The 11,700-nt window shown below is 43.9% G+C and overlaps 1 protein-coding gene and 1 pseudogene across 1 annotated transcript; both read right to left on the reverse strand.

Moving 5' to 3' along the window:
• Nucleotides 1-716: 716 nt before the first annotated feature.
• Nucleotides 717-1,735, reverse strand: LOC102117884 (olfactory receptor 2AT4-like). The gene has a single exon (XM_045372506.2). It carries the CDS (start codon nucleotides 1,656-1,658, stop codon nucleotides 717-719), a length of 942 nt encoding a protein of 313 aa, XP_045228441.2. The 5' UTR covers nucleotides 1,659-1,735.
• Nucleotides 1,736-9,644: 7,909 nt separating this feature from the next.
• On the reverse strand, nucleotides 9,645-11,700 carry LOC102118241 (nucleophosmin pseudogene; annotated as a pseudogene).

Consider the following 11,700-nt stretch of genomic DNA (forward strand, 5'->3'; position numbering starts at 1 on the left):
CACCTGGTGTCTCTACTTAGCCACCGTGGGGAAACTATGGTGTGCTGAGAATTAAAATAACTACTGCTTTTTACCCAAACAGGTGTGCTAAGGGACACTGCTTGCCTGAGCATAAGCTGCGTGAGGGGCATGCTCTGCTTCTAGGGCATCACGCAGGTCTAGATAGCAGAAGCAAATTTCCTGTGTGACTGGTTTTGAAAATCAGTGGTGGCAGTGAATTTTCAAGCACAAGGATTGAGATGTGAGCGGTTTCAGAGTTTTTCTATTGAGGGATATTTCTATCTAAGTTGCTATTTCACCAAAAAGGGCAAGAATAATTCATATCCAATAGCCAGCAATGCTAGGGATTTTCAGAAACATCGAAAGAAGAGATCCAAGGGAAAAGACAGAGTTTCTTGCTAATCAAATACTTGGAATCTCCAAGAATCAAAACTGTTTGAATTAATGGTAATGTGACCTCAATTATATTCACAGTCTTGTGAAATTTGGGGTTCACACCTTAAAATTAAATTTAAAAATCCTATTCTTTTTTTCTATGAATTAAGAAAAAAATTATTATTTGATTACAATGGAGGACTACCTAGGACTATATTTTGAGATTGAGTGTTCTGACTACTGGGCTTTCTAAATTTGCCATTTTTCCCCTCTATGTTATTGATGTTTATGAGAGAAGATGAAGTTATTTCTTTGAATCAGGGTTTCCTAGCATTCTTTGGCTACTGGGGACATGCAATCTTGGTGATGGCTGCTTTGACATCCTTGTTCCTCAGTGTGTAGATGAGAGGGTTGAGAACGGGTGTGAGAATGGCAAATACCACATTGCCCATGATGTGGAAGTCGAGGGGCAGGTCAGCCCTGTAGGCCACATAGGCTAAGGCAATGGATGAGTAGTAGGTGCCCACCACCAGGAGGTGGGAGCTGCAGGTGTAGAAGGCTTTGGAGCATCCTTCTTGGGAGTTGATGCGAAGCACCGAGGTCAAGATGTGGACATAGGAGAGAAGCACCAGGAGAAGGGGGAGGAAGGACACCACCATGGCGATGCAGAAGCCCATGAGGGTCTGGGGGGTAGTGTCAGAGCAGGAGGCCTGGACCACAGCCAAGTGGTCACAGAAGCAGTGGTAGATGTGGGCAATGCTGTCAAATGCCATCTGGGAGGTCCTTACTACTGCTGGGATGGGCAGGAGGAGGGCAGTGAGCCAGGCACTGGTTGCCAAGACAGCGTTGGTCTGTGGGGTCATGAGGACAGGGTAGTGCAGTGGGTGGCAGATAGCCACATAGCGGTCATAGACCCTGACCACCAGGATGAAGGCTTCTGAGCAGGAGAAGCTGTGGAACAGGTACATCTGCAGGAAGCAGGCAGGGAAGCTGAGGAAGCGGTCCCCAAGCAAGAATAGGGACAGCATCTTGGGGACAGTTGTTGTGGTGACAAGAATGTCCAAGGTGGAGAGGTTGATTAGGAAGAAGTACATGGGCTTGTGGAGGCTGGGCTTTGCCACCACAGCCACCAGGATCAAGGCATTACCCATCAGGATGAGCATGTAGAGGAGGAAAAAGACAAAGAAAATAGGAAGGAAGAGGCATTTTGGCAGAGAGGGGATGCCCATAAGGTAGAAGATGGTTGAGGAGTCCCCTGATCCATTACAGGTGATTGTTTCCATGGTGGGTTAAAGCTGGATGCTCTGAAGTTGAGTACTGGGAACACCTGGGAACCAGGCCCATCTGGAAGCCAAAACAACCAGAGATTCTGTAAGGAGAATTACTAAATGATCACTGTATAATAAATAGATGATGGACTCGATCTTATCTCAAAATTCTTCATCCTATCCCAGAATTCTCTTTCCTTTTTAAATCAAGTATGGAAAAAGTACCTACAATATATAAATCATGTGTTATTTGCTGGATATATAGTAGACAACTTAGTGGGGCTGAAGAAAGACATTAAGCAATGAATCACATAATTATTTAATTGCAATTGTTTTAAGTGCTTTGGAAGAACTTCTAGTCTACTTTTCCATGTTCCATGTGATTATTTTGGGGATATCAGATCTCTTAAACCAGAACACCAAGTTCCTTTTTCTTTTGGCATTTGCTTTAAGTTTTTTTAAAATGGCATCTTTGTTACCACATCGAATAGGGAGGGCTGATGTCTCCCAGGTTTACTGCAACATGCTGTCTTTCCATCATAATTATTAACTAGGGAATGGCTCCTTCCTCTCTTGTTTGCTTGGTGCAGTGTTTCTGCTGTTTCCATCTAAGCTGAGTTCTCTGTATCCTGTCTCTGACTGTGGGGCTCTTTGTTATGTTACAGTGAAGGGAGTGACACTGGAATGCTCTTGGTAGGAAGAGTCATTCCAGACTGGGTTCCTGATAATGGCTTCTTCCACAGCTGGGCAACAACAGAGAATCCAAGACAGTCTCTGTAACTCCTTTGAGCTTCCCTCCCTGCTGGCTGCTGCAGCTCAGCTGTGCTCCTGTTTGACCACTGCATTCCCACCACCCAGCAGGCTTCTCTGCTTCTTTGCTAGTCAGAAAGTGTCATGGTAACCTGGGAAAACTTGGGAGGCATGATTGATAGAAAAGAACCACCTGGAAATCTGTTTGTAGTAGCTGCTCCGAGTCAAAAGAACCCCTTTTGGAACCAGGAATGAGTGCTTCAACCCACAGATACGGGGATTTTGAGCTGAAGGAAAGTACTGATTCACCCTCTACTTTAGGCTTGTCTCTTGCGCTAAAGGACCCCCGGCACAAGTCTTTGTTGATGTTTGTATTACTGTCTCATTAATCCCAATGATTCAGGAGCAGTTTCCACTATTTTTCCCAAGTCACTTCTAATTTCCCATTCCTCTAATGAAATATCTTTCATGGATAAAATCACTAACGTAAAAAATGGAAAAGATGTTTATTTTCAAGTCCAAATAATTTACCCCCCATAGTCCAGAGGCTGCTCACAGAAAGGCTAGGGGCTTTCCCGGGTGCCACGGACAGCTGGCTGCAGAGCCAGAAACACTGCCAGGACAGGGTTCTTTCTTCTATACATGTTTCCTGAAGAATACAGAAGTCCAAGTTTCCAAGGGGAAGTCTTTTAAGACAAAGATTTCTATTTCCCTTTTTTGTTTTCTAGTTGATAACATCAAACAAAACTAAATTTCAAATTTTCCTCTGGGTTTCTATACGGTAGGTACTAAATCACTGTCTAGCAATGCAAATGCTCCTTTAAAATAATGTCGCAAGACCTGGCAAGAGTGAACTTGCTTTGTCCCAAGTTGAGAAGGTTATCCCTCAGTTAACCAGAACCCTGTCCCAACAGATTCAGTAGCTAGGTTTTCCTCATACCCAAAGCGGGCAACTGCACTTCCCTGGACATTGCTGCACTCAGAGAGTGAGTCATGGGCTGACTGTCCCCACATTAGGCTGAGTTGGGGGTCTCAGGGACAGAAACTCAGAAGGTCAAAGCTAGAGGGGCCCTTGGAGGCCATCCAGTCCAGCTGCCCCTCCTCCTCTCTCCTGTATCCACTGCTTTGCAGAAGGAGACATGGATGCTGAGACCCCCTGGTGGAGAGACAGCCTGAGGCTTTTCACAGCCAGGTGGTGCTGGACTACCCAACAGGCAGACCAGGCTTGGGTCACCAGCAAAGCAGAGGCACCAAAAATACTTCCTGAGAGAATTTAATATGTATTTTTTCAAAGCACCATTCAACTAGCCCATCATAGGAAATATCAGAATTTGGCTGGACTTTCTGTACAATTTAGAGTTATTTTATTCTGAATTACTTGCTATCTCTAAGTAATGCAGCCCTGTGCTTAGGGCTAAAAGGACACTGTTTCCCAGCGCACAGAACTTGTCTAGCAGACCTTTCCAGTTATATTTGTCTATGAGTCAGTTACAGTGCTGGTGGGGGAGAGAAAAGGACAGAAAAACTGATCACCCGAATGTCATCCTGCACTTTCTGTACATCATCTCTCCCCATCAGACAGCCCTGCAAGGAAGTGCTTATGCCCCTTCAACTAATGAAGAAACTGAGGGTCAGAGAAGGCCAGGCCCTCCTTCAGGGTCACAGTTGGTGAGGGGTGAGAGCACAGGCTGCTCCTGGAGCCTGGCAGCCCACAGTCCTGCCTCCTGGGCCAGCTCTGACACTCTCTTTCTGTGACTGTGGGGCTCTGAGTCTTGATTTTCTCATCATACAGTGAGGGGTTTGAGGAAATCATCTCTGAGAGGTTTCCAATTCAATGAGCCATTTTCTGAGTGTCCCTCTGCGTTTTGCAGAGTGGGGGTTCAGAACAGATGTCACATGACCCACGCCTCTAAGGGAGAGGATGAGGGCTCTCGCACTGAGGGAACGCCGCAGCAGAACTGGGTTCTTGACCTTCATTATGTCATGTGCACCTTAGTGGTTATGTGTGTGGGCTCAGGAGTCAATCCCTGCTTCTAACTCCAGCTGTGTGACATAGAGCAAGTCACTTTCCCCTCTCTGAGCCTTTTGCCCCTGATCTGTGACCTCATGGGGTTTTCTTTATGTAGAGAACGCTTAGATATGCTTACAAAGAGCCCGGAACATGGAAGAGCACAAAGTTGGCTAGTGTTTCCAGTGGTTCCTGCTGTTAACAGTCTTTTCTCCCTGCAGGAAGGCCTTGGCCAAGAAGATTTGAATCCCGTCTGTAAGTGCATTCATTACCCAGGCCTGTCAGGATATCTGGCCAAAGGTCTCACAGCCCGGGCATGCACCTGGATCCCAGGCACCTTCCAACCTGGATCCTGGGTGCCTGCTCTGTGCATACTAAATCTGTCTTCCTGACCTCTGGCCCAGGTTTGTAGTCCCTGGACACCCTGTCCCTGTCTTTCCATCCCAGATTTCTCTGCCTATCTCTGGGCACCCCATCTCCAGCAACGTTCACCTGTTGAGCCTGCTGCACACTGGTATCTCCTGTGTTCCTCCATGAGAGACCTTGGAGGAGGTGGCAGGCTGGGGCTGAGCCATGGCCCATTAAACCCTCAGGCCCCTCTTTTCTGGCAGGCCTCCTGGTGCTTCACCAATTTCTCTCAATGGTGCTTCCATGGCACGCCACACTCACCATCCCTCAGGGATCAACTCCCTGGCATCTCCTTCAGCTTGTATGTGATAGAAGTAGTATTTGTCCCTGGGCTTTGCAAATAATAACAAGATCATTATTAACAGCCCTCAAGGGCCCAAAACTTTACACCAATGGTGTAGCCTTTATCCTCATTATCCTCTCTGATCCTCACAATAGCAGAGAAGACAGGAATTAACAATAGGGTATACAGTAAGTCCAAGAGAAAGAAAACGAGGTCTAGGAAGTGAAACAGCTGGTCCATTTTAACATTGATGGCTAGAGGAAGAGCTGGAATTTAGACCTAAGGCTTTATTCCCTGCCTAGTGCCTTGACTGCTGCAACAGAAGTATATAATAATCAAGAAGATGGGGCCTGGAGCTATTAAATATTAAAGATCCTCCTTTATTGGTTTGCTGGTTTTCCACTTACTTTTCTAAATGTACACAGAAGTGCTAATATGCACTTCAGAGAAGTGCTTGGTTCCAGAAATACCTCCTCTTCCTCCCATTACATAGTCACAACCCTGGTTTCTCTTTCTAATCAGATGTATTCGTTGTACCCTTCTTTGCCAGTTAATTCAGTGGCATGGGGAGACCCAAAAGTTCAGGTGGCAATCTCCGCTTCCAGTTCAATGAAATGATTATTTCACTCCTGGTAGATCTATTCCATGCTTAGGAACTAAAATACATAAACTGGCAGAATCCAAAGTTAGGGAGGAGGAAGCACGTACTTTGATTCTCCTTTTTTATTTTTTTCCCCCAATTCCCTTTCAGGTTCTATGTATTTTAGAACTGGGTTCTTAGGGGTAATAAGAGGAAGCACTACCACTTCCTACCTTGGTTCTCAGACCTGTGTATTCTGGCTAGACAGGAAACTGCTCTATATATTGAATACTGGTTACAAGTATGTATTTCAGCTTACAAGACAGCACCCAAGCCCTTTGAGGTATTATCATTCAGCCAACACCCAAAACTGAGTCTCAATAAGTCATTATTCTAGTCTAGCAGGCCACCTGCTTCTGAGTGATAGGGTGCATTGTAAGATCAGCGATTCCATGGGCATGAGACTTACTGCTTCACTTATTTTGCCTTAAAATTGACTTTTTTTTTGTCAAAAACATGGCCATATGGGATAGTATCATGATGAATAAGGCATTTATTAAATCTATAGAAAGTGGTAACAGAAGAAACATTGTGAGTAAGAAAGGCAAATTCATATCCAGTATAGGTTTCTATTCCAATAAAGATAAACCACTGCCCCATCAATGATGGAAGGGATCCAGTGTGTTCATCCTGTCACCCATAGCTGGCCAGTTTCCTTGGCCAATGGTTCATATCATAGACTCAGTGTTGGTCTTTATTGCTGACATATTGGATATATAGCAGAAGCTAAGCCAGACCAGCCTTTATGAATCCATGCACAACTTCCTTCCTTGTCACTGTGCCTTTTATTCATGAATCTATTGAGCAAACACTGAAGCATCTAGGAAAGAGAGCCTAACTGATTTTCATGGATGGATCATCTTGTCTACCTGATTTTGCCTACTCTTATTGATTTTGGAGAGCTTTTTCTACCATGATACCCTCTGGTAAATAGTCACATGGCACACAAATATCTTCACAATCTGTACCCATTCTTAGAGGCCTACCACCTTAAATCTTCTCCATACCTCCTCTCCACCAATCTTCTTTCTAATTACTTGAATGTCCCAGCAAAACCATTAGCATTTGCCCATACTCTGTTATGGATCCATACCTCTTTCCATTTCACTTTTCAGGTGAGATGAACTTACCAGGGTGAAAAAACAGATGCACTGCCAAGGATTCTGCCCACTGGCAGGATTTACCTTGTTGGCGATCCTTCGGGGCCCTCCTAAATGGGGCTGCAATGCAGCAGCAGTCCACTCAGGTGGCCCCAGCATATTTTGAAGAAACATTTGTAAACCAGGTTTGAATGTTTTTATTCGTCAGGGAATTGGTTATAGGGAACTTCCCATGAGATCACGTGTTAGAGTTGATGGAAAGTTGCCAACACAGCAAGACTGGGTGTCATGGGAGTGTGAGCTGCCTACTCACTCAATTTAATAGCTCCTTCGAGATCTGCTTGAGCCTAGTAGAATAACATTTATTACTTCCATTTGAAGAAGGGATGTTTCTGTACATGTTCAATTTTATATTTGGTTTGTTCAAATTAATATCCAACTCATAAGGAACAGCGTGGGACTCATATTCATTCAGTGTTCCCTGGTCAGCCATTCAGTCTGCTCCAGGGCCAGGCACTATTTTTCAGAAGGAGAATAGTTAACTACAGAAAAAGCACGAATTTTCTCTAAAATTCAAGTGGGCTGTGCTGTGATTCAATAGTGTATTTTACCTCAAAAATTCAAAGGGAGCCAGGCGTGGTGGCTCATGCCTGTAATCCCAGCACTTTGGGAGGCCGAGGTGGGTGGATCACTTGAAGTCAGGAGTTCGAGACCAGCCTGACCAACATGGTGAAACCCTGTCCCTACTAAAAAAGTAAAAAATTAGCCAGGCATGGTGGCACACACCTGTAATCCCAGCTACTTGGGAGACTGAGGCAGGAGAATCACTTGAACCCGGGAAGCAGAGGTTGCAGTGAGCCAAGATTGTGCCATTGCACTCCAGCCTGGGCAACAAGAGTGAAATTCCATCTCAAAAAAAAAAAAAAAGAAAAGAAAATTCAAAGGGGACTTTTAAGTTTTGAGTATGACAGTGTGGCTTGTCTGGGACTAAACTTTCTGCCAAAAACAACCGTAAAAGCTGGACAAGATGTAAAACAATGGTCTGAAGACCTCAGAGAGCAACCAATGGCAGGTCTTGAAGGACTGCAGTCCTTGAGAGGGGAGTCACATGAGGCTAGTTCCACCTGACTCCAGCTTTTTATCCTAAGGTATTTCCCAGCTTGCAGGATGGCAAAGTAGAGCCCAATTAGGAAACACAAGCCCCACTGTTTGGAGTTTAGGTTACCAAAGTGACTGGAACTTAAGAAGCAAAATCTAGGAGAGGATGACAGTGCAGAGAAGGAACACCAAAACCTGTGTACAGATTACCTCTTGTCATTGACCAACTCCTAAGGTGCGTATATGCAGGGAAAGACTCAAAGAACCCAGAAGAATACAGCATCTGGGAAGCCAGAGAGCTTCAGAAAGACTGTAATAGCCACATGATGTTGGAGATTCAGTGGTTGGAGTTTAGCCCTATGCAAATGGAGGGGCCATTGTAAGTACCCCAGAATTTCAGTTGAGACCCTGGAAATTCCAGGCTTTAGAATTACGGCTAAACCCTAAAAGTAATAGCAAAATTGAAATAAACATGACATAATGTAACCTAAAACCAAGCCACAACAAGGCAATCCATTAGTACTCTTTGCTAGAAAAACATAACTCTTTCTGGAAAAAACTGAATTATCCAGAGCTTTGAATTTAAAAAATTTTTGACGTCAGGTAACCAATCAAAAAATATGAGTCATGGTTAAAACAAAATAAAATGAAAGATCAAATGAACAAAAACAAGAGGAGAAAAAGAGAGTAGAAGCAAATACACAGATAATTCAGATACAGTTATCGGGCAGGGACCTTAAAATAACTATGATTAATAAATATATTACAAAAAAGAGGAAAAGATAAATAAAATATGAGAAATGGAGAGTTAAGAGAGAACTAGAATCTATAGAAAGATGAATAAGGCCGGGTACGGTGGCTCACGCCCAAAATCCCAGCACTTTGGGAGGCCAAGGTGGGAGGAGCACCTGAGGTCAGGAGTTAGAGACCAGCCTGACCAACATGGAGAAACCCTGTCTCTACTAAAAATACAAAAATTAGCTAGGAGTGGTGGCGTGCGCCTGTAATCCCAGTTACTCAGGAGGCTGAGGCAGGAGAATCGCTTGAACCCGGGTGGCAGAGGTTGAAATGAGCTGAGATGGCCCCATTGCACTCCAGCCTGGGCAACAAGAGCGAAACTCTATCTCAAAAAAAAAATTTTTTTTTTAAAGAAAAAAGACTACATATGCCTCCAAATCCAGAAAAAAATGCACATTTTTATTACTGAGCCCCCTGACATATCTAATGCTTCCCCCCACATATCTTTGGCTTTATATTCTTTGATTTTCTTTCAATGTGTCAGTAATTTTATAAAATAATTATTTAGCAAAGAAAATAGAAATATGACTGGGTACGATGACCCATGCCTGTAATTCCAGGACTTTGGGAGGCAGAGGTGGGTGCATCATCTGAGGTCGGGAGTTTAAGACCAGCCCAACTAACATGGCAAACCCTCATCTCTACTAAAAATGCAAAAATTAGCTGGGTGTGGTGGCATGACCTGTAGTCCCAGCTACCCGGGAGGCTCAGACATAAGAACCGCTTAAACCCAGGAGGCAGAGGTTGCAGTGAGCAGAGATCTCACCACTGCAATTCCAGCCTGGGCAACAGTGTGAGACTCTGTCTCAAAAAAAAAAAAAAAGAAAGAAAGAAAAGAAGAAAAGAGAAATATAATTCAGCTGTTCCTATCAGCATGGTTGCTTGATAATTATTATTTTTAAATTAAAATACTGAATTTTATTTCACATGTATATTTTTGTCTCCCCATCATTTCCATGTCTGACCACCACTACTACTATGTCCTATCATAACATTCCATACATACTTAAAACCAAGCAAAGGGTGGAGTTCCATCTTTAAAAACTAAACAGGCATTTTGGACAAAACATTCTTGGCAATGGAACCTGGACAACATTTATCAAACACAGCAGGGAAAGTTCTCATTCTGCATCATAAAAAGGACAGTCAGATATCAACTGTTACAGAAATGAAATAAGACAGAGTCTCGCTCTTGTTGCCCAGGCTGGAGTGCAGTGGCACAATCTTGGCTCACTGCAACCTCTGTCTCCTGGGTTAAAGCAAGTCTCCTACCTCAGCCTCCTGAGTGGCTGGGATTAAAGGCATGCACCACCATGCCTGGCTAATTTTTGTATTTTTAGTAGAGACTAGGTTTCACCATGTTGGCCAGGCTGGTCTTGAACTCCTGACCTTGTGATCTGCCCACCTCAGCCTCCCAAAGTGCTGGGATTACAGGCGTGAGCCACCATGCCCGGCAACAAAAAATTTTTAACAAATTGCTTAAACTATTTTCTTCAAGAGACTTCCTCCACTGCCAGAGATCTTGAATAGCCTCCTGGCCAGTCATCTGAAAGCAATTCTTCACATAACTGATGAACTTGGCTTCCACTTTGGGAAGAGAACCACCTTTTTCTATACTTGCTTGCATTTTTGCTTTAACGTCTTCTACAGAACTAGGTCCTTTTGGTGTTTTTAGGAGTTTTTTCCTGTTTTTTGTTGGTGTTGATGACGGTTTTGAGTCTTTTCCATTCTGATTTGACTTTTGTGCATTTTTGTCTGGAGTATCTTGTATAGATTTCTTCACTGGTGCTTTTTCTTCAGTTTCCCCATCATCAGCATCATCATCATCATCCTCCTCTTCATCATCATCATCTTCTTCATCAGCAGCAAGTTTTACTTTTTTCTGTGGAATCTTGCTACCACCTCCAGGGGCAGACTGCTTTCTAGATATACTCAGGAGTTTCACACCCTCCTCCTCTTCATCTTCTGACTCTGCATCTTCCTCCACAGCTACTAAGTGCTGCCCACTAATATGTATTGGCCCTGAACCACACTTCAACCATAAGGTGGTGTTATTACAAAGCCCCCAAGGAAAACCGTTGGCTGTACAGACATTTTCAAAGTTGCCAATGCTACCTTAATTGGACTGTCTTCGCAATTCATTGCCTCTGCTTCAACAATGTGCAATTCTTCCTTTGCACCAGTCCCTAAACTGACCGTTCTTAAAGATAACTGGTGCTCATTTTCATCATTATCCACCTTAAAGTGATAATCTTTGTCGGCCTTTACTTCCCAACTGAAAAGATAGCTCTGGGGCCTCAGGGGCACATGTGTAGGTCCATCGAATCTGCCAATGAGTGGCGGCATGCTGTTAGGTGGGAGAGAAGGCAGAGAGAGATAAACAACCACTGCTCAAGAGAACAGCTGCGCAGGATGGAATCACACCAGGGGCAATAATTATTATTGATAGTTGGGATTAATAACACATGGGATTTTCTGTGTGTGTGTTTTTTTTTTTTTTTTTAATTTCCAACTTTTAAGTTCAGGGGTACGTGTGCAGATGTGGAGGTTTGTTACATAGGTAAACAGGTGCCATGGTGGTTTGCTGCACAGATCATTCCATCATCTAGGTATTAAGTCCAGCATCCATTAGTTATTCTTCCCAGTGCTCTCCCTCCTCCCATCCCCCCAGCCTCTGACAGGCCTCAGTGTGTGTTGTTCCCCACCATGGGTCCATGAGTTCTTATCATTCAGCACCCATTTATAAGTGAGAACATGCGGTATTTGGTTTTCTGTTCCTGCGTTAGTTTGCTGAGGATAATGGCTTCCAGCTCCATCCATGTCCCTGCAAAGGACATGATCTCATTCCTTTTTATGACTGCATAGTATTCCATGGTGTATATGTACCACATTTTCTTTATCTAGTCTATCACTGATGGGCATTTAGGTTGATTTACTGTGTTTGCTATTGTGAATAATACTGCAATGAACAT

The sequence above is a fragment of the Macaca fascicularis genome, chromosome 14, assembly GCF_037993035.2.
Source record: "Macaca fascicularis isolate 582-1 chromosome 14, T2T-MFA8v1.1".
Taxonomy (NCBI): Eukaryota; Metazoa; Chordata; class Mammalia; order Primates; family Cercopithecidae; genus Macaca; species Macaca fascicularis.